Source organism: Gnatocerus cornutus, chromosome 7 (genome assembly GCF_029298725.1).
Source record: "Gnatocerus cornutus isolate USDA-ARS CGAHR chromosome 7, icGnaCorn1.1, whole genome shotgun sequence".
Lineage (NCBI taxonomy): Eukaryota > Metazoa > Arthropoda > Insecta > Coleoptera > Tenebrionidae > Gnatocerus > Gnatocerus cornutus.
Window position 1 is genome coordinate 15,719,519 of NC_142239.1, and position 24,020 is coordinate 15,743,538.

The window sequence follows — 24,020 nt, forward strand, 5'->3', positions numbered from 1 at the left end:
TCCGCGTGTCATAAAGAATCAATTTTTTTAGAAAAAAATATGAGGGTTTAGGGTAAGTACTAGACACGGAGGAAATTTTTATTTTACGGCGAGATTCGTCAGTACAGTGACGATAAATCTCGCATAAAGTGCTTTAGAGGGCGGAATTGGTGCTGAAATATGAATACATTGGGATTGCACTAAAAGTTCGGGGTCAGGAATGAAAAAGAAAAAGACCATTTATCGTACTTTGAACAAAACTTATTATGTCATTTTTTTCCAGAAACTACCTGCAGAGCTAAGAAACGCCGTTCTTCAACAATGCACTCTTTCGTCTTTGGGTGAGTTTATTTGACATAAAAACCGCAAAAAGAACGCGCCCCTTTCAAATCATTTGCAAGCTTCGGTTTCCCCAAATTAATAAAACCGGGACTCTGAAACAAATCCGGTAAAAAATGTAATTGAATTTTCATTAGATTACGTTTCAAAGAATCCCAGGCTGAAAAATTGTTTGCGTTTCGATTTTAACATCTTCGATCGTCCTTTTCATTTCTTAAGTTATGCAGGCTTCACTGTGACGATCAAATTAAGCAAAGAGAAAATGTTGGATGCGCCGGGTCGAGTGAGTTTTGTAGGTGAATTCTAGTTGACCTGTGGGTGTGATTTTACCCTCTCTTTCCTATTAATCAACTTTAAATCGGTATTCATGGCATAAAGCCATGTCCGGGTTTCTGCTTACTCGTAACTGTCTCCATTCAAACCCTTCATCCAACAGGACTTCAAGGAAACCTCGGGAAACAATCGAAAAAAACGACGCATCGTTTCATATCGATTTCAAGGGGAAAAGTCCAGTCGATCCGGTCATAACAACAATGATAACATCCAAAAGAGGAAGCAGAAAAATGGAGCGACCTTCATAAAGGATCGGATTTCTGAGTTATAATGGCAAGATTTGAAAGTATACATCTACGGTTTCAATTAAAATAAATAGGATGTTTTTTGACCAAAATGCAATAATTTTGTTGTTATAATAGCTTCAAACCCGGCGCATTCACCATGAGGTGGCGACACTAAAACTCGTCCACTTCCGGTTGATCGAAATTTTATTCAAAATGTTGATACAAAGGATGAATAATGTCGGTTTGTTCTGGTGCCTACAGGACCAGTTCGTCTGTTTACGCAAGGAAATCTATAGATTTCCAAACGGATATCTTACCGACTTACATAAACAGAATCGGTGAGCAGGCAATCTCCAAGATAAACACTTCAGTCTTGAATACAATGCGTTTATCTAAATACACAATTTCGTACACATTGGATCACTTGACGAGGTTATAGTGGATGCTATTTTATACTCGATATCGTTTAAGAGTCCCACTTGGCCCTCTCAAGTGAAAGTTTGACTAAAAAACCAAGGAACAAACTGAAAAACGTCAATATAGAAGGCGAATATTTTTTAACGTGTCGTGGCCACATCTGCTGCTCATACTTGGCAATTTTAATACTAAAATTCAAAACACTCAAGGGTTCATTTATATTCATTCGGAAATGTCTATCGGGGAAATTGTTAAATAATGAACGAAAATATGATTAATGGACCGAAAAAAAGAGGGAGAAATATGTGTTTGTTGACTTTAATTTGCCATCTTTTAATTACTCATCTTCAATTAGCATTTCTACTCTGTTTCTTGTCACGTAGTTATTTGTTTCACTACAATAGAAAATGTTTTTTTTCCAGGCGTATTAAAGTTATTTATTTTAAAACGTCATACATGGGATTTAGGTAAATTTAATCAGTTGGGAAATAGATTGGTAGCACCGCATTCACATCAAACAATTGAAGATGAATTTAAATATAAATGTTAGATTTTTGTGCTTGTGTAAATTTTCGCTGGAACTCAGTTCACTTTTATTATTTTCAAAGGTTATTGGCATCGACACGGCACACACATTTACGCAATTGACATTTATGCAGTAGTGCCAACTAGTGAAATAAAACTAACTATTCTAAATGTTACGTTTGACTGTCCAAACTTTCAAAAGATGATTGAGTGTCACAAAGACCATGTAGAATGATGGAGGCGCACAAAATTATTTCCAGGATTTGAGTGATGTTTAAAAGTAGTACGATTGTTGTCACGTTGCTAACATAACATAAAACCGCATTTTCGGAAAGAACTCGTTAAAACATCTCCCCCGTCGTTCTATTTTGAAACTCTTTCAATAAAGAGAATCCAGAACTAGGCACTTCCTAACTTCAACATCAAACAAACAATCTACCTTTTCTCGTTTCCTGTGAAATTTTATTTGGCAAGTAACCGCCATCGCGATCTTTATTCACAAAGACAAGACCCTTATTGATGGAACGAGGGCGCCCGATTAATCGTCCATTTTGTATAATTTGCTGCTATATCCATAAATCGCGCGAACATCTGCATTGCCGTGTAATTCCCGTCCAGCCTATTAAAATTCCCGAGGATTTCCGAATGGCACCCTAGAGACTGTTAAACAATCAAAAGGCTACAACTTTTGCTATTTCGATTTCCAAGCGCTGAAATTGAACGGAAGCGGGAACAATGGGGGCGGCGGTGCAAGGAATTAATTGTAGTTCGAAAAGAAATTACCAATTAAACTACAATTACGAAGCAGAAGTTTTCGTGGTCAATGCACCCTTCTTCGCTTTCTTTACATAACCCGAAAACTCATAATTCTCCTTCGATTACTTCCGAAGGTCCGCAAGTTGCAATGTAACAGCTTAGTAGCTTTCAGCGATCCAGCCTTTGGGGAGTAATAAGTCTGAAAATTTTCACTGCAACTTTCCAAAGCTGCCATTCTTGGTGTGATCAGTGCGATTTATAGCTTACTAAATACGCCATAATTTCGATGAAAAGTGTCGTAACGTGAAAGGTTGCTAATAAAACTTTAAAATTTTCATTATGGTATCGCGTGCGCCAGAAATATCACACAAAAATCGAAGTTGTACATCCGTTTCTTGCATACATGCTATAAATCAGCAAAAACCAAACATAAATTCCCCAACATAAAGTATATATCGATTATGCCAACAGCTTTTTCCTCTCAAGATAAAAAACCTTGCACCACCATAAATTATGATGATGGAAATGCTTCTTAGGGATTCTCGAGATATAATTATTAACGACAATTAATCACGGGGGAAATTAAAGCGAAACATTTATCATAAAAACAAACTTGTACAGAAATCGGACTATTGCGGTTGGGACAGTAGTTTTGAGGGAAAAGTTGGGAGAAGGCACCTGTCAGAAGTTGTCAGAATACGCTTTGTGTTGCAAATGCGGTGGAATTTGGCTGGACTTTGCATGGCATGAAAGGGAAGTAATTGCTGGAAATTAAATCTTTTGTTTCCTCGGATCTTTACACAAAGATTCTTTATTATCGGGCAAACACCACCAAAAGAAGTCAACACTGGAGGAACCTGTTTTTTAGATCTAGATGCAATATAAAATTCAATTCTTCCAGTTTTTCACTTTTATTACATTCTTTAAATTGCTTGGATTAGATTTTTCAGGCTTAGATGCTTCTAATTACTCATGTTTCTTCAATTTGTTTAATTCTTTTAGATTTGTTTGTTTGTGTTCTTACTCGGATTATTTCCATTATATTTTTTTAAGCCTCTCACCTTACATTTTACCAGATATTTTTAATTCTTTTTGCTTCTTTAATTAACTCAGACTTTTAAAATTATCTTAGTAAAACGCAACGCGCGGGAGATCTAATCTATTTGAAAATTTTAAGAACAAATCTAAGATAAAATTCTAAATATAAACAAAGGAAAAAATTAAGAAATGGAGATAGAAAAATGTCATTACTAACCTGGCCGAAAAGGACGGGAATGTGAGAAAAAAGGGTTGCAAATAATGAAGACGCATGGAAGTGATAAATTCCAAAGCAGAAAAAGTAAGACAACAGAAACGGGGAAGAGGACAAACACCGAATTCAAAACACTAGAAAAATAATATTTGTAGTGGAAAAAACATCAACAACATGGTTGAAGAACTTAGAAACAAAAAGAAAGTTCATCGTTTGTTTGCTGAAGTAGTCCTGAATTTAACGTATAAACCAAACAGCGGCACGATTAACTACCAAACTCGCAAAACCTGCTTTTAAATATAATTAAAATCCGAAAGATAACCTCGCCAAAATTCCCTAATAAAACTTCCCACCCAGAAAATGTCCGTTTAATTGCGAAACCGCGCTTTAATCCCCACATTTTTGATAATTCCACACCACACATCAAAGAGCAACGCCGTGACAAGTAAATTTTTCATTTCCACTATATTTATTACGTTTGTTTCGACCGTAACTTAAAATGGCCATAATATGACTTGGCTTTTAAATAAAAATATACGACGCACCTAACCCAAAAAATAATTAGACAGACAACGGATTAGTGGAAGAGCACGAAATCCCCGGGAAAACGCTAATTGGCAATAATTGCTAATTACATTTTTCTGCGGTTCATCGGTGAATTCTGTCACCTTAACTTTGAGATTTTACCGTTTTGTGGTACCTGTGAATCGGACTTGACAGTATCTTTCGGATGCGCTGCACCTGAAATTTTAATTAATATTTGTAAGTAATTATCAAGCTCCGCCGGAGGGAAAGCTTTAATAACTCGGCTAATTACCCCATCACACTACTTGAAAAAAGCCACCTCCATAGACTAGCACGTCTTAAATAAAATTACGAAATGCTCGTGTAAAGTCAGACACTCCCTTTATCGATTTCGGTCTCAACGTGGTGTTTTTGTTCAAATATCGCCACAATTAAGCTCTTTTGACCCTAAAACATTGGTACACTCCGAATTACGTTATAAATGACTCACGAAGCTAGAGAATTATTCCTGCCCTTTTGGGGCTATAATTTCATCTGTAATATTTACCCTTTGTCGTCTCTTTATCAGATTACATTTAACGTTCAAACAATGGACAAAGTGCAATTCTAATGTGCAAGTGACAAAGTTTCTTTGTTTCATCCAACTTTTAAATTGTAAATGAAACTCGCAGGAACGAGGAGTGTAAAGTTAACTTTACGATTCGGATAGAGGCATTGTAAAGTGTGTTTGTCGAGGCGAATCGTAAATAGGCGATGTGTGGGGATGAAAATCGATACCGAGGAGATAATATATGTACAGCAGAACAAAGATAAAACTTTTTAATTAAGCACTATCTTCAAAATAAAGAAAAGTTGAATAAGTGCTTGCTTGGAGCTCTCCATAAAATTAAAAGCGTGGTGCAAGCAGTAAAAGTGCACTTTTTAAACGGTAATTACATCAAGCTTAAAGTGCTTACTAATAAATCTGGGAACTTATCCATCACTTACAAACTTTGAACGAACTATAATTAAAGCGGATTTAAAATTGTGTAAGTTTGGTTAAAAATCACACGCGATTAAGGCCGAGGTTGAAAGTTCAGAGACTGTTAAACTTGTCATTTCTCTTACATATTCATAGTGTTGCAATGTTTTTTTTCTCCAAACCAAATTGTTCTAATTCCTCGGTTTCTAGCCCATCCTACCCATTTAAAATTCCAACTGTCTTCACCCAAATAGTTGCAAGTTAATGAACGCCACTCTATCATTAATTAAACTTGCTTCTTTGTTTAGCCACTGCCAGTTCCACCCTGGGATAAATAACAATTAACACACTAATTTAAGCTCGATTCGAAGTGTCGTGACTTTTACAGAAAGGTCACCCGTAAAACCTGTAGCTACAAGAATTTCAGATGGAATTATTAATGGACATAAAGAATTCATCATATGTTAATCGAAAAGTTGGATTTTAATCTCAGATTTTATTAAAATTGCTTGCTCTGCAAATGGGGTTTTTTATGTGGGAACACGTTCCAAAAAGGTTTAAGAGTTAGTGTATCGATTTTAGTGACACGCACCCAAACAAAAGGTTTATTTAACTTTAACCTTATCTCATGCAAAAAGTTAATTTTGGTCTTAACGAGTTTATCTTGGAAAGTTAGAAAATTTGCTTACGCAACTTATATTCAACCCCACAGTACCACAACGGAAAAAACTCAACAATACGTTGTACGCTTCCAAATTGTCATTAATATTCCTCCGGTTTCGACGAAGATGTTTCCCTTCTTGAATTCAATTAATTTCTTCATTTATATTCCCATCAAACGGCGCTGTTTGTAATTGTTGAGACGCAAGACAAAATTTTCTCCAAAAGTCTAGTTTCAAGTAACATTATTCGCGCTTAATCTAAATACCGATTCGTTAATCAATTATTACCCTCTCCAACTCGTTGTCCCTGGAAATGTGCCAAAACTTGTGTGTGTTTGTGAACTGAACATACTTGTTGATTGGAATACATAATTGATTTGAAAAGGGGTGTGCATCCTCGCTACTGGAATAAAAAGGAGCTTTTTACGGACGAAAGAGCGAATTTAGGATTCATATATGGGCAACAATCTCGGAATTGCAAAGTTACATTTAAAATGGGGTTTTGAAGAGAATTTGCTTGCATTGTCTGAGATTGTGATACTACATCGCTACGTTTTTTACAACAAAGGTTTCTACATAATTGCTGAAAATGGTGGATGCGCCGGGAATAATTATTACCAATCTGTTCTTTTTTTTTGGGTCGTACGTAGAATAAAGAGAATCGCTCGCTTTCAATTTATCATTGTAATTGCTTACTGTTGACTGGTGTCCCGCAGGAGTTTTTTCAGTTTGATGCAATAATCAATTTTCCAGCCAGTGCGTGCAATTTTATTCTTTTGCTTCACGCAAAAACTACCCGGCGCTGACTTTTATAAATATAAAATGGTAAAATATGCAAAATATATGAAATAAACTGAGATATAGTGGTGTAGAGTGTACAGGTGCTTCAGGATTTACTGTACAATGCTCGTTTTATTTTTCCTCTTTCACATATCCGCACTGCAATCTTTTTATTTCCGCTTGTTGTTTAGATATTTTTATTTATTATTTTAAAAACTATTATGGGAGATATTAAAAACTTGGACGTGGCAAAAATAAACAACTCCAAATATTCAAGAGAGCTGCAGAAATAAAAAGAACTTGAAACGTAAAAATTTCGTACTATTGCCAGCAATAAAATTTCTCCGATAAATTGGAGAAATATTGTTGTCGATAAAAAGACAAACGATGGTTTGAATATTTTTTCCAAAACAATTTTGTAAATCGGTTTCGTTGTTTTTTTCGGAATTTTTGGTGCTCATTATTTCCGGAATCCGGTCTTACATTGAATTCAATTTTTTCAATCTACAATGTCATTGAACTGTATTTTCCATTCCTTTTCTTCCTTCCTAATCAGCCACTTGTTTCACGATCCACTTATGTCAACTGTCCCTCATGTCGCCCCAGCCATTGTCCTTCGGTAAACACCGACCAGGTTAAATATTAACATTCCTCAACAATCACAATAACTCCGTCATTAATATTGATGTTCATCGCAACTTGGAGCTTTAATTCAACAAAGCCCTTTTCAAGTTTTTTTCTTTCTGTTTACCCCAACCAAATTAACCGAAAGCTGACAGTAAAAAATCACAAAGATGCATGATTCAACAAAGTCACCGGTAATTGCATTAGAGATTGATTCGAGAGGATTTTGCACCTGTGCCGAAACGGATGAAGAGTTTTCACGGTTGAACAAATCCAATTGTAGTTTTTACGAGTGTGAATAACTAGTAGAGGGCGTTTGCTTCGTTGCACACAATTTTTGCAGCGATAACGTAATGGCCAAAAGTCACGCGAAAACACCGGGAAATCCCCTTCCAATTAGCACGCCGACTTGACGTTATTAAAGCTTTGATCTATGTTAGTTTATCAAGCCACCGCATTAGCGCTAGAATTTGCAATGCAAAATGTAATTGGCGAGCTAGATGGCGCTATAAGCTTTCGTTTTTATAAGTTTTCTTCCCGGCGCATCCACCATTCTCGACATGATGTTTGGTGTTTTGTGCAGATATCTCAAAGGTCAGCTCAGACCATTTATCCCCATCTTGTTATGAAAAGTGGTAATTTTTCACGATGATTACTACTCACGCGTTTCAGTTTCAGCACCGAAAAAGCTGCAAAGTAATTAATTTAGAAAATAAATGAATGAATTTTAATGAAAACGTTTCGTGAAAATAAATTGAACGTCATCATTGTTGACACGTTGCAAACCCTTGTAAATAACTTAATTAGTTGTGGCGTTCCATAGAATGGCGACGTTTTAAATCTCAGATAGAGTCTTCTCGACACGAAAATTTAATTATCCTGAATGGAATGAAGAGATTTAGTGTTTTCTTGGATTTTATCTCTGTTTTTAAAACGTAGATCATAATAAATGAGAACGACGCTTTAAATTTTAAATTCGTTTGATCGGTGTAAATCTTTTAAGGAGATACTTGTTTTAAGAAATCCCGTTTCGACAATAAGATAAATTTATAAAACTTATTTCCATAGAATTGAGCCATTCATCGTAGCTGGGGGTATTGAATTTTTCAACGAAACGAGATTCTTAAACGTGTTTTTTATGGACGGACGATGTACAATCTGTAAAATGGGGATTTTTTAGTTTAGAGGTTTTTTGGGAATAAAAAGAAGTTTTTACTTGGTTCGGGGCGGTTGACGGCTTGATAGAATAATGAAATCTAATTTAAAACGCTGAGTTGCCGGAAAGCCTACATCCAGAAAAACTTATTTTTAAGGGAGGATTACTTTTTAGGTTTCCCTAGTTTAAACGCTATTCTAGTGGAAAGTGAGTAGATCGAAGGCTTATTTATTCACAATAATGTGCTTCCATAATGAACGAATTACCTGGCATTACGTACTTATAATGTTAATAAAACTAAATCGGATCACGAGTGATTTATTATTATTATGTTTACTGTAAAACAAAATATTTTGAATTTATTCGGAACGAATATCATAAATTCTAATGTCGGCATGAAATTTCTCTTTCGATCTTCTTTAAGCTCTAGTGAATACGCCAACTTTTTCGTAAAAGAATAATTTATAATTTTCCTTTAAAGCTAATTTTATAAAGTGTGACCAGTTTTCTTTAGATTTGGTCTAACTACAAAGAAAAACAAAGAATTTTCCAAATATTTACAAAATTAGGAAAAAAACAAATTTTTTATTTGTTGAGAAATGGTGAATGCGCCAAACTTTTCATTAAACATAATTTGTAGTTTATCTTTAAAGCCTCAATTTTATAAAGTGCAACCAGTTTTCTTTAATTTGGTCTAACTACAGAGAAAACAAAGAATTTTCCAAATATCTACAGAATTAAGAAAAATACGATTTTTTTTAATTGTTGAGAAAATGGTAAATGCGCCAAATTTTTCTTTAAAAAATAATTTGTAATTATAAAGTATGGCCAGTTTTCTTTAAAGTTGGTCTAACTACCGAGAAAAACAAAGAATTTTCCAAATATCTACAGATTTAAAAAAAAATTTTTTTAATTGTTGAGAAAATGGTGAAGGTGTCAAATTTTAATTAAAAAACTAATTTGTAATTTCCCTTTAAAGCCTGAATTTAGACCAGTTTTCTTTTCATTTGGTCAGAGAAAATGGATTTTCTGAAATATTAACAGAATTAAGAAAAACACGATATTATTTTGTTGTTGAAAAATGGTGAATGTGCCAAATTTCTCATTAAAAAATAATTTGAAGTTTTTTTTAAAGTCTCGATTTTATAAAGTTCAATGAATTTTCTTTAGATTTGATCTAACTACAGAGAAAAACAATAGTATATTATGAAACGCGTTTCATAATGAACATTTTGCCGCACGCAGGTTTTTAGGACACGACGAGCGCAGCGAGGAGTGTCATAAAGTAGTAAGTGCGGCAAAATGCATTATGAACAGTATCATACGCTATTTTTTGGCATTTGCAAAATGTTCGGGAAAAAATTCGAAGTAGCCAAATCCAATTTCAGTCAGTTTGACAGGTGTGACGTTTTGAGATTACCGGAGCCCAGTTTTACTCCGATGAATTATTAAGCCAAGTACAACAAGAAATAATAGTGTATTGATCGATTTATCAAGGTTAATCAAAACCAAAATCTAAATTGTCAACGCTGACGGCAGGTTGACGGTTTGTCTGCTGCAAACCTAAGAAAAATATAAGTTCCTGGAAATATTGGCACGGGATTGGTTCATTACGATACCGAAATACGCTCAAACGCGTATCGAAATATCTTCATTATGAACGCAAAATAGAAAAAGAATTTTTTAAATATCTACAGAATTAAAAAAATACCAATTTTTTTTAATTGTTGATAAAATGGTGAATGCGCCAAATTTTTTATTAAAAAATAATTTGTAGTTTTTTTTAATGCCTCAATTTTATAAAGTGTGACCAGTTTTCTTTAGATTTGGTCTAACTACATAGAAATACGAGGAATTTTCGAATTATCTACACAATTACGAAAAATAGATTTTTTTTTAGTTGAGAAAATGGTGAATGTGTCAAATTTTTATTAAAAAAATGATTCGTAATTTCCCTTTAAAGCCTGAATTTTGACCAGTTTTCTTTTCATTTGGTCAGAGAAATTGCATTTTTTGAAATATCTACAGATTTAGGAAAAACACGATATTATTTTTATTATTGAAAAATTGTGAATGTGCCAAATTTCTGAAAAAAAAACTTTAATTTTTGTTACGGGTTTAATTTTAGCCATATAGAAAATTTTCTAAAAACCAAAAACATTTGAAAAATGTTGGCAGAACTAAAATATACAACAAAGTCGTCGAAGAAGTGTAATCGACAGCTTTTCAAATTTTCCACTTTTTCCAAAACTATTAAATAAAAATCGCTCCAAACTTTATAAAACTCTTATAAAACTACACCGATAGAAACGAATGCGCTGGACAGGCCACCAAACCCACGTCCAATTTTTCTCCTGAAGCGATCAAGCGACCAATACATCGTTGCCAACACAACACAAAAAAAACTCCCTAAATCATCCCTTGTTTGTTACAGGCCCGCCACTACATCAGCTTGACAAGATGGATCCTTCGAAACATCGTCCATAACAAATAACCCGGTAAGTTCGTAAACTTTGAAGGTGTAAATTTCACAAGAAAAATATTTTTTTCAGCCGCCATGAATCTCATCAACATGGATGCTGAAAACAGGGTGGTCTTGAATGTAGGCGGGATACGTCACGAGACTTACAAGGCCACTCTAAAGAAAATCCCGGCTACTAGATTATCACGTTTGACTGAAGCTTTGGCCAACTACGATCCGATACTCAACGAATATTTTTTTGATAGGCATCCTGGAGTTTTCGCGCAGGTTCTCAATTATTACAGGTGAGTTGGAGGTTCGTAAAAAATAAAGTAATTAATCGCATCGCGAAAGGGTTTTATTTCCTCGCTATAAATTTACGCTAATGAACTCTCTTTCGATGTAATAAATTCTTTACGTTGTGGAAATGGTGTGCTTAATACTTAAATATCTGAAGTAAATTCAGCTGGAAGATATCAGGAAACCCATTTAAGCTTTTAATGTCGAATAAACTCGGCTGTGTAGACGGCGTGAGAAAACTTGTCTGATCAACAATTCAATTCGCCTTCTCACTTTCCTCAATCCATCAAATCTTAAAATTTTCCTGAGGCAACGTATCACTCCTGACAACTCAACAGAAAGCTTGAAATGTTTACTATTACTAAAAAACTTTTTCTTGTGTACATTTTCCGGTTCAGAAAGTTATCAATTCCCTTGTGAACTCCTAGCAAAAACATGTGTTAAATAAAAATAGAATACAAGCGACGACAGATGGAAAAAATGTCCTAGCTTCCAAACGACAAGAAAATCCCACAGCTCAACGAGCGGAACTATGTAGATAATGGCATAAAAACAAAGAAAAAGAACCCCGGAATTAATTTTTATGTAAAACAGCGGTGGTGATATTTATTTTTTTCTTTGTCCTTTGTAGGACTGGAAAGCTGCATTATCCTTCTGATGTTTGTGGCCCCCTTTTTGAGGAAGAACTGGAATTCTGGGGTTTAGACGCCAATCAAGTCGAACCCTGTTGTTGGATGACATACACCCAGGTAAATAACAGGATGTTATTAATTTCACACTGTGTAGAATTTAATTAACATGGAAATTGTCGGGCTCAGGATAACGGGAGGATAATGCTAAAGTTAGATTTAACCTGGGGCATACTGCTAAAAGATCATGGGAGTATAGTTGAAGTTTAGATTAACAGCGAACACTTTGTGTACGAGAATAATTGTTGAACGCGAAATAATGAAAGAATTTTCTAGTTCAATAAATTGGGTGGAAAATTAATACAGTTGAGTTGTTTCGAACAAAAACTGAATATGCACCAAATATTAATTTATTAATATAATTAATATAATAATGATTAATATTGGAGAAAATATGAAATGACACTGGATTTTATTCAAATTTTTAACGTCACAATGTAATAAAATGAAAATTACTCATAATCATAAACCGCGAAATATTAAATTTTAATTTAATATTTCATTTCATCAGTGAAAGCAAGAAATGAGGAAAACCATTAAATTTTTTTATTTAATTGACACCTCATTTTAGTTCTAATTAAAAACTTACAAAGTTGTGACATTTTTCAATACTGTATTGGAAAGCTATTAACGGGTATTCGAAATAATCGAATGAATTTGAATATTGTATAGAGAAGAATACTTTAGTTTCGAATATACGGAGTGTTGAAATGTCCCATTTCATTTTTTCCAGATAATTATAGAAATTATCTTCCAGGGATATAAAACCTCAAAATACCCTATCGATATTACTTGACACTACATATTACAAAATGACAACCAAATGACAACTTTAAAATTTTCTACAAGTGAAACAAATTTTAATTGTTAATTTAGTGTCAATAAGTGAACTTTCGCCTCCAAAAAAAGACATTGTGGCAAAACTTCTGGTTTAGTCGGTACAATTTTTTTGCATTCTGGCTTCTCTGTGACAATTTATACAGGTGTCCCAAAACCCTCGAATTTCTTTTTAACGGGAAATGCAGACCCTTCTAGTTTTTGAGTTATAAGCACTTTTTTTTAATTGGAGGAGAAATGCTTTACGCACCCTCTAGCGAATTTGTCTACTACGAGGGGAGTGTGTTTACCCGCTAATAAAACTCCTCCATTCAATCACAGCCCATAAATTGATAGATGATAGCATTCTGTTGTCACGGTTCAAGCGAATATTTTTTCGCAAATTTCAACTTTAAATGCTTATAAGAATAACATAAGCGATACGACAATCAACTCTATTTTAATAGAGAATTTCTCATAAAAAGGAAGTGCGAGCGTTCTGGGACACTTGTATACTATGTTAAATTAAAAAAAAGTGTGATTAGAGTTTTAAATAACTGGAAATTTATTATTTTACGGTGGCCTACTTTACTTGCAATTACTCAAAACGCACCCTGTATATTTTTGAAACTTCGTAAATATAACAAAGATAAAAATCGTAAACTTTACAAATTTTATGGTGCCATATTTTTATTAGTTTTTCGAAAAATTTGAGTTTGTACGGTGTGTTCGCTCTGTTTTTAAAATAGAATAAAGCGTGGGATTAAAGTGGGATCAAAACCTAAAAAAAGAATCTATTCATTGGCCCGCGTTATCTTTATCATTGTAGTTTTTCTAACAAAAAACGCAGACAAACAAGTTACTCGATCGTAAGGATTATTGGATACATTTCTAAGCTAATTTGGTCATCGAATAAGACTCAATTTATTGGATGTAGCTAAGGGAAAACGCATAAAATAAAGGTACCAAAATTTCGTTAAAATTAGATAAAATTACTGATATGATAATAATAATTTAAAAAATTTGAGAAAAAAATTTAGTAACTCAGAACCTGAGAACTAGACAAAACTAAAAATTATTTAGAACCCCCAAAGACCTAATTTTGTAGATATTTATTATGTGTCAAAATCGAATAAATCTTAAGCAATATATGTATTATATTGATCGAGTGTCTTGTTTTTTAGACACATTTTAATCGGTTTCTCGTGTCACTTTTAGTAGTTATATTCGGCCCACAACAAATCAGGAGAAGTGCCTCTTCATCTTAGTGGCTTCCTGCTTCTAGTCCAAGTGGGAACCCAGCAAATAAATTCTTATTCGCATGCGTTTCCCCATTATTTGAAAGTCTTCTAACAGATTAACGACAATTTGTGTGTAATTTTGACTCTTTTGGTTGCCAAACAAATTTCTTTAAGCATTTCAAAGCTTAGACTTTCTTCAACATTGTAAATATCAACGTAGAAGAGGAAAATTAAGAGCTCCACTTGTCCTGTACACTTTATAGGCTAGTGTTATACGACATTAACTTGCATCCACAGCAAATTTCAAAAATGGTCCACCTGAAATCAGGTCAGATCACTAAACTTTTATTTAAATTTCGCGCCTGACAACGTAATAAAAATAAAAATACTCATAAACCGCGGAATATTAACTTTAAATTTTACATCCACTGTTAGGAGATCTCCGGCGGAAAGAAAGACTCCATCAGTTTTCTTTCTATAAAAAATTAAACATCACTATTTTTCAACCGTTTTCAACCCCACACATTGTTGAAAGTTTTGTTTTTATTATTGTCTCATTGTCTGTCACCCTTGTACTTTTTTCCCTCTGCTTCGCGTTTGAAAAGTGGTAACAATTCCGAACAAGTTTACAAGAATCAATTATTAACAAAGCCTTTCATTGGGAGTATCCCTACTGTTTTGGTTTCATCCTGTCACAACCAATCCAATTACAATCCCACCTGCAATGAAAATTGTCCAACTATCAATTATGTTTGTTATAATTGGTCAGTATGACGCATTGAATTTTCTTCGTTCGTTCGATCGTAAGAAAGTGACAACTTCAATCTGTCACTTCCATAAAAACAACTCTTCAAGATTGACCTCTCCTTTAATCGCCACTTCTATTTTTGGCCGATCGTTCTCAGATTTATAGGCGCTGTATCGGTAAACATGACTGCTGAAATCAACAAAAGGGAGATAGTGTTTGTATTGGACTGATGATTTAAAGCAAGTCTGATAGTGTTTGCCGATCTATTACTCAAAATAATGGAGGAGAAAGTCTGACAGGCGTTTCTTTGTTTTTTGTAATAGCGGAGGATTTTGCGGTGACAGAGTGGCGGAGTAATGAAAGAATGGGGGAGGTGTGGAATTAGAATTGCTAATAAAGAAATTAAACTCATAATTTGAGGCGTGTTCTGTAATTATTGTCCCGGCGCATCCACCATTTGCACGGCAATTTATAACTTCTTTGTGACAAGTTTTTCTTCCGTGAAGTTGAGTTTTTTGTTAAGAATAAATTTCTTTATAGCACAGAGACACTCAAGAAACTCTAGCAGTTCTGGACCGACTCGACCTCGACACCGAGAAGCCAAGCGATGAAGAAATCGCTCGGAAATTTGGTTTCGAAGAGGACTACTTCAAAGGAACTCTGAGCTGGTGGCAAATGATGAAGCCAAAAATATGGTCGCTATTTGACGAACCATACTCCTCCACGGCGGCAAAGGTAAAAACCGGCAACTTAATGATTTATGCAGCATTACGTCAGAAATTCGTGTTCGTGCCAAAGAGAACATGCCAAGACACAGCTTTAACACGCGACCTATCCAATTCAACACTGATTGTTAAGAACCGAAAAGTTGATTAGTGCACGCTATCGATCAGTCGGTAATTAATTCAACTCGCTACATAAGTAAGTTTAGCGCCCTCTGTGGATGCTTTAAATTGTGGCCTTTCAGAGATGATATCTCAGCTCTGATGGGCAATTAGAAGCGTCAGAAATGATTGATCGATTGCTGGTAATTAGATTAAGGTTTTTAAGGACGTAAACGTGCCAACATTAGTTGTACTTTTTTTTCAGGTTATAGGAGTGTTATCAGTATTTTTCATATGTGTGTCGATTCTGTCCTTCTGTCTGAAAACTCACCCCGACATGAAAGTGCCAGTTATAAAAACTGTTCCCGTCCGGACTGCGACCAATGGGACAGATTATGTCATCGATAAAACAGACACCGATGCTCATGTCGCTTTTTTCTACATCGAGTGCATCTGCAACGCTTGGTACGTTTTTATTACCATAAAAATTATTTATATTTTGCACTAGAAGGGCGGATTTCCAATATTTCACCTTGCGCACCCCAAATCGATTATTACACAATCGGAGGTCAAGAATTTGTGTCCCAGGAAGTTTTTTCAAAATAGTTAGATATTTTTAGGCCGCCGCCTGTAAATTAGCCGGAAACTAGTTATTTTTTTTTGTTTACTGGTTGGTATCACACTTTATGTCATCTGCTGCACGGTGCAACTTTTAAAATTCAAAAACAGTAAATTTGCCACAATTTTTAAACAATTTTAAAACTTGTCAGAGCTGCCACTCTTACTGTAAAAATGGTAATTTCCATGAAAATTTAATTGGCATTGCAAAGTGCAGATTATTCTTTCATTTTCAGTTCATTTTTGACATTCTGAAATAAAATAACAAAATGCGAAAAACATTGCAATCGAAAAACAATTCATATTTAAATGTTTTATTTCCAACATTGTTACTAAGCGTGCAACCTTGAAGCTTGAATGTCACAAGATCAGACAAAACAGGTTTTTATTTTTTTTAAATTGTTGGCCTAAATAATGTGTTTGTGAATCCCACGTTCGAAATAGATATTTACATAACAAGTACGGAAAGTGACCAATTTCGCACAAGTGTAAATGTAGATGCAAGAGGCGCCAGCCGAAAAACACTTTCCGACGAGTTATGTACACTATTTTTCCTACGACCTTCCATCATCAGGAAGAAACCATAAGTCTTGACAATAGTTCATTTCTTATTATTATCTATTCTAAATGTCATATTTCTACGATCTCATATAAAAGTGACGTATTCCACAAAGTTATATAGTTGGTCGGCTGGCGCCTCGTGCATTTACATTAACACTCGTGCGAAATTGGTCACTTTCCGTACTTGTTATGTAAATATCTATTGTAATTTCAAGTTTTTATGTTGCTCGGCTTCGTCGCGTCTTTGCAATTCCACTCTCAAATATTCAATTTTGCAGTCTTGTGATCCAAAGTACTATTGTTTCATTAGGTTAAAAAACGTTTTATTTGAAGCATTTTAAAGCGCATTTTCTAGGCCTGTTGAACACAAAAAAAATATATTGCGTCGACAGTAATATAATTAATGGTTATCTCTTTTGATTTTTGATATAAATTTTTAACGTCAGTCAGTCATTTATTGCAATTTAGTGCAATTATCCGGAGAAACAAACTACGAGTACTGGAGGAAAAATTTCCCACAATTTCGAGCTCCCGAGTTATATTCGTCATGAGAATTCAACGAACTGACAAGCAACTGACAGCTCGCGTGGTATTTTTGCGTGGAATTGTCACTGAAAATTGCACTCGTGAAATTTCCAGAAAAAGTTTGTTGTTATTGGTTGATTTGAAAAAATTAAAGTCTCTGATAGGTCGAACCTATGATGAGTTGAATTCTCACAATTAACTTTTATGCAGTGATACCAACTATTCCAATTCTAAATGTCCCGTTTGACTTCCTAGTCTTTCAAGAGATAATTTTCTTGTTGCAAATGAGTATCACAAATGCCATAAAAAATGACGGAGGCGCACAAACTATAATTTGATTTAAAAAAAATCCGGATGATACAGAATCGTAGGAATCAAAAAAATTTTATAATAATTATAGAAAGTTAAAAAAAAGTTGTCGAAACCTGTAAAACCTTAAAAAATCCCAAATAATCTTATAATAATTTTTGTAAATCCTGGAAATCTCAATCAAAAATGAGAAAAAATTCAAAAATCTCGTAGAATTGCGTCAATTTAAATTGTCAAACATGTTTTGGGCCTTAAATTTTTGTATGTTTTGTAGGTTTACTTTCGAAATCCTCGTTCGTTTCATCGCCTCCCCCAACAAATGTGAATTCATCAATTCGTCGGTGAACATAATCGACTACATCGCCACCGCAAGTTTTTACATCGACTTGATCCTCCGTCGGTACGCCGCCCACCTGGAAAACGCCGACATAATGGAATTCTTCTCAATAATCCGTATAATGAGACTCTTCAAGTTGACCCGTCACTCGTCGGGCCTTAAAATTTTAATACAGACGTTCCGCGCCTCGGCAAAAGAACTAACTTTATTGGTGTTTTTTCTTGTGTTAGGTATTGTGATTTTCGCCAGTTTGGTGTATTACGCGGAAAGGATACAGACCAATCCCGACAATGACTTTAAAAGTATCCCATTGGGGCTGTGGTGGGCTCTGGTCACGATGACCACAGTGGGGTACGGCGACATGGTGCCAAAGACTTATATTGGGATGTTCGTGGGCGCGTTGTGTGCTCTCGCTGGTGTGCTGACTATAGCCTTGCCTGTGCCTGTGATCGTTTCCAATTTCGCCATGTATTACAGCCACACGCAGGTAATTTGGTTTGATCCACTTGGCGATATCGACAAATCAAATGTGGCGTTTTTTCACAGGCACGCGCGAAGCTTCCGAAAAAACGCCGAAGAGTCCTCCCTGTGGAGCCCACCAGAGGCCCGCGTCTACCAGGCCAGGCCCCTCCTGGTCCCCCTAGCGGTGTCCCTCCGGGCGGCCAAGCCGCCGCCCAAAATCGCCGAATGAACGCCGTCAAATCCAACCATCCCAAAGATATGATGGGCGGTCCTGGTCCTAAAATGGGTAAGCGCCCAGATTTCGTAACAACCATCCATCCGATCATTCATAAATCCTGTCATTTCTCCCATTAGATAATGACCGAGGCTACGACCATGTGATCACCGACAGAAACGACAGTCGCCATTTCGACCAGATGCTTTGAAGAGGTTCGAGTTACGTCATGTGATCGCACTATACTGTCTTGACACTGTTTCACCAGCGCTCTCTTGCGTTTTTGTAGTGAACGAACGGCATTTTTAATAATTCTCTTCGGAGTGCGAAATGAAATGTCTAAAAGGATTCAGTTGTCACGTCAAGGATAGAGGGCATGAAAGTGCGTCGACTTTACGGCATTTTTCTTAATCTTTTATCATCTGCATGATGACACAGATACACTTGAGAAATCTCGGGAAATTTAAGTAAAACCGGCGTTGCTTATGAAAAATGAAAAAGTCTTTTACAACTTATTGACTGTAATGCGCGCTTATCTCGACGACTATACAATTTTTATTGTTCCTGTATTATCGTTTCAAGTCGTAATTCTGAACGACTTCTCATTCTTTACTTGGCAATTTGCTGGATATTTCCACTGGATGAAGATATTTCTGACATATTATACACAATGTTTACTCGGTGAAAATGACGTCGGAAGCTCTACATTTAACGAGCTTTAAGTTCCTCTACTTTTAATGGAAGTTTTTGTTGGAGTGTTATTGCAACGAAACAAAGACAATAATTATTTCGTTTCTAAAATAACAAAGTCGGAAATGATTAAAAGTCAGTTTAGGTTTGACCCCGCGCCTCCACCATTTTTAAAAGACGTGACAACTTTATCGAAATTGTGTTGCCCCTTTATGTAAATACATCAAAAATTTTTCAGGTATGGACTCCTTTAACTAACCTGACACTTAGTCACGTAGATTAAGGTACGTTGGTTCAATTAAAGGTGTTTTGACACCTTTGCATGCTGTGAAAAAAATAATTTTTTCTTTGGTGTTAAAGCAACGTTCAATCACTACCAAAACGTATCGCGTTGATGTTGATTTGTGATACTTTTGATTAGTGGAGTATTTTTTCAGATGATGAACGTCGTCATTCGAATTTGCGTTTGAACGGTACGAAAACAAACACAGAAATGAATAGGGAATAAAAACACGATGGGGTATTATTAAAATGATGTTTTCGTTGTGGAATGACTAATATTAGTTTGGCATGTTATTTTGACGTTACGTGTTCTTTACCATAACCTTAATTACCCTATAATTACCTTGGTACAATATGTATCGTGTGTGTTATACTTTAGCATTGTAAACGAGATTCTGCATGGTGTAATGATGATGAAGTTGGAACGCCGCTGCTCTATTTTTGCTCTTTTGGGAACGTAGTCAGTGGATTTAGGTACTCATTCATTCTAGACGTTGTGTGTTTTTCATGCATCTATTTCAAAATTTCGCACCATTTTTCCATATTCGCTTTCGCGCCGCTTTTCAAAACCCATTTTTTAAGCCTACTTTTCGTAGGTACCGTATTGAGCGTGGTGACGTCATCGTTGAACCCCAACGGCTTGGAATCGAACCCGGCTGTAATGATCTGCAAACCAAAACTGGATTTTTCCCCATCGCAAGTCAATCTTGCCCAAGGGTCAGGTCAAACTTACACCACCCTAAAATCACCGAAATAATGCTGCCAAAAACATTAGGAATGAAGTGCTCGAGTTTTATAGTAGCATATCGCGTAATTTAGTATTAAGTATCCCGTCAGAGTGGGACTTCCGAGAAATTGCAACGCCGCTGGTAGTGACGTCACTGAACCATACAGGGGAGTTGACGAAATGAATTGTCCTGTATGGCGCTATTTTCAGTGATTTTAGTCAGACATATCTACAGATCTACGCCACTGTCTCCACTTGCTCATCTTAGTAACAATAGCATATCTCACGTTGCAATTTTTGGTTGACGACTTTGCTATCGTGACGGGGTTTGAGTATAGAGGGTGCTGTGCTCAGGCCTCTACAGGGTGTAGTGCATATTGCAATAGGGGTTCGGGACCAATCAGTATGCACAAAATTGACGTTTGATGTTAACAAAACTCGATCTTTCGGCTTTACTTCTTCAGATTTTCCTATTCTAAATGTATAAATTTTTCATATAATTGTTGAGAGTTGTTGTAAAATATGGGTCCATGTTGAATTTACAAAGTTTATTGGTGAGTTTTTTAAGGCAGGAAATTGTGTCACATATCTGTGTTTCTTTTTATGGTTCGGACCAAGAATGTATTATACAAATGAATGAAAACTATAATAATTGTGATACACAGTTGCTAGAGTATTAATTTTTTTGTAAAGAATATTGTAATTGCTGTATTACTGTAAATTACGATTTTTGGCCTTTGCTCTTTATTGTAATAAACCGTAGAATAGAGAGATTAAAGATAAATCGCTGATAGACCCGGTTTATCCAGCGAATAAAGTAAAAATGCTGTATGACAAAGAAACTATAAAGCGTTTATTATCTATTATAAATAAAATAGTATACTTAAATATACTGTTCTCGACTTATTGTTATGATCGCTCTTATTGTCAACTTCAAAAGAAATTTTCTACTTTAGAATTGTACATTTTAGTTGGTAGAAAATTTACTTTTGTCGCGGCGATGGTAACAATCATTTCAATAAAAATGATCGAATAATATTGTATTATAGTAATAATAAATTTTAAAATATTTCCATGTTACGAAATGCGACTTTGTTATACATACACATTAAGCATTGTAATAACAACACTAATTATTTCACCTTCTCACCAAGTAATATAAGTTGTTGGATTCTTCCTGAACATGATATGAGATTGTAGAAATTTCGATAAATAAATAATACAGGATTTTAACTTTATTACCACTCACAAACCTAAAATACACCACTTTAAATCAGTATTACCAACGTGCCAAATAGAAAAATTAAAACAGACGACAACAACACGAAAAATTCAATTCTAACTTTACAATTTCCATTAGGTTGTGTTACAACGTGCGTAATTCGATTTGCTTCAGCCCACAGATCAATTTTCTCCAGAAATTCTCTATTCAAAGGGTTCCTTAAAAGATCAGTTTCCTCAATGGTGCCTCTTCTACAAAAATTGAACGGAAGTTCCTCAATTTTATTATTCCCCAAAAGAATTGAAAGGTGCAGCCTTCAAAAATACCTTCAGGTACAGTTCTTAATTTATTGTTAAACAACTCCAAAAAAACATTGCTTGTACTATTTTGACAAAACTGTAGAGCTTGTATATCATTAATTCCATTATCACTTAGTGCGAAAAAAGCCAAGCATGGAACCCAACAACGCACGGGATTGTTTACAACCGAAATCATGTTGTGGGTTAAATCGAGTTTCAACAGTTCAGGTAAATTGTAAAAAGCGTCTTCTTCGACGACTGAAATGGAATTTGCGGCTAACAAAATCTCCTCCAAGTCGCTTAGATCCACAAATGTACAGGGTCCGGCAACACTTGTGTCCAGCCCTAAAATCGCCTTCAATTTTAAAGATAAAATTTTGAAAATTTGCAAACGCTCATAGTTGACAAAGCTCTAAAAGCTGACGCAAAAATTTGTTTTTTATCACTGATAGTGTTGGCGTCGCGACGCCCTTAAAATGTCATTTTTAGTTAATTGTGAGGGTTTGTGATATCAACCTCTAATTTAATTTTTTTTCAATATAAATGTGTTAAAAATATCTCAGTTGTTATTTTAGATTCAAGGCAAATTGTCTTCAAAATTTGAGAAAAAAATGCTGTTTTATCAAGTTAGTTTCCAATTTTATTACGTCAAAATTGGGAACTACGTTTACACCCATCTGTCAGCATCTTGTGTCACAAATGACATCTATCTTTTGGCTCGCTTTAGATTGTAACAAAAGTCTTACTTGGTGAAATTGTCGCTTTGTCGATGTTAATTAACGATTTCTGGTGTCCATAAAGTGCAACATGCCCGTGTTAATCAAAAAAAAAAAGAAAAAAAAAAAAAAAAAAAAAAAAAAAATTAACCTTTATAAGAGTGAGTGAAGTCACTTGTGAAATTTTGGTGTAAACGTAGTTTGCCGATGCGCTGCCATAATTTTGAAAACTAACTTGATAAAACAACGTTTTTGTCGCAAATTTTAAACACAATTTGCATTTGATTTAAAATAAAAACTCAGATATTTGTATCACAGTTATATTGAAAAAAAATTGATTTCGCGAATAATTCCGCAAAAACTCAAAAATTGCTAAAAATTATACTTCTTAGGCGTCGCGACGCCAACCAAACCATGATAAAAAACAAATTTTTGCGTCAGCTTCTAGAGCTTTGTCAACTATGAGCGTATGCAAATTTTCAAAATTGTAACTTTAAAATAAAAGACGATTTTGGGGGTGGACACAAGTGTTGCCGGACCCTGTATATAACTCTGGATCACCTCAATATTATTGTACATCATTCGGATTTTTCAATGGACGCGTTGGTCAAAAATCTTGGTTCGATTTCCTCAATTTTCGTCCAAATAAACTGGAGATTCTTAATTTTGTGTTTGACGTTAAAATCGGTTTTACACAACTTTTCAAGAGCTTCGTTGTCAATGGAAATTGCCAGATTATCTTTGGTTGTTGATATGAATGTTTGCTTTGCATAAGATAAATATTCCAAGCTCTCCAACGAATACGTGGAGTAACTAAAAGGTGGCAAGTCTTTTCTGTCACATGTGGTTACCAAAGTTGTGCCAAACACGAAGTTGAGGAGAGAGCAGAAAAGCATTTCTTGTGATAGCAGGACTAAAACAACTAACTAAAGTCGACTGTAAAATTACGAAAGGATCAAAACCAAATTGTGAAATAGGATGTACTTTAAAGGACAAGACTTAGGAGCTCTGAAACTATAATTTCAACATTCTAAACAGTTGCAACGAAACTTTTTAATAATCACCAACAGCTTGCAGTTATGAAAGTGTCATTAAAGATTTCAAAACTTCCCAAATGACACAGGTGTTACAAAATTGAGATTTTTTTGTTAATGATTTATTAAACGCGTTTTTAGAGCATTTGACGAAAGTTTCAAGCGGCTAAGATCAGAGCCTGATTGAAATTTCTTCACATTTTTTGGCACCGCTTACAGCTGAGAGGATAATTTCTCAGTATTTATTCTAGATGAGCAAACGATCATCTCTCAACAGAAAATCTCTTCTGCTGTAAATATTAATTTATGTAGACTAATTCTCTATTTTTCTATAGAAGGAAATCCAAGTTGGAGTTCCATTTCAGTACAACTTTACATTGTTCCATGGTCGCAAAAGAAAGAAAACGAA

The 24,020-nt window shown here is 35.0% G+C and overlaps 1 protein-coding gene across 5 annotated transcripts; it reads left to right on the forward strand.

Moving 5' to 3' along the window:
• The first annotated feature begins 292 nt into the window (after positions 1-292).
• Positions 293-20,664, forward strand: LOC148171552 (potassium voltage-gated channel protein Shaw-like). 5 transcript variants are annotated; one of them, XR_015770524.1, is made up of 11 exons: positions 293-320; positions 10,971-11,034; positions 11,089-11,302; positions 11,929-12,046; positions 15,332-15,526; positions 15,881-16,080; positions 17,903-18,452; positions 18,512-18,713; positions 18,782-18,856; positions 19,570-19,615; positions 19,769-19,854. XR_015770524.1 is itself a non-coding variant. In XM_088042535.1 (10 exons), exons 3-9 carry the CDS (start codon positions 11,094-11,096, stop codon positions 19,837-19,839), a joined length of 1,545 nt encoding a protein of 514 aa, XP_087898661.1. In that variant the 5' UTR covers positions 293-320; positions 10,971-11,034; positions 11,089-11,093; the 3' UTR covers positions 19,840-19,851; positions 20,210-20,299. The 5 variants fall into 5 exon arrangements, 4 of the variants coding, with proteins under 4 accessions (XP_087898661.1, XP_087898663.1, XP_087898662.1 ...); XM_088042535.1 differs by lacking the exons at positions 18,782-18,856; positions 19,570-19,615 and adding an exon at positions 20,210-20,299 and having other exon boundaries at positions 19,769-19,851; XM_088042537.1 differs by lacking the exon at positions 18,782-18,856.
• The last annotated feature ends 3,356 nt before the right edge of the window (positions 20,665-24,020 follow it).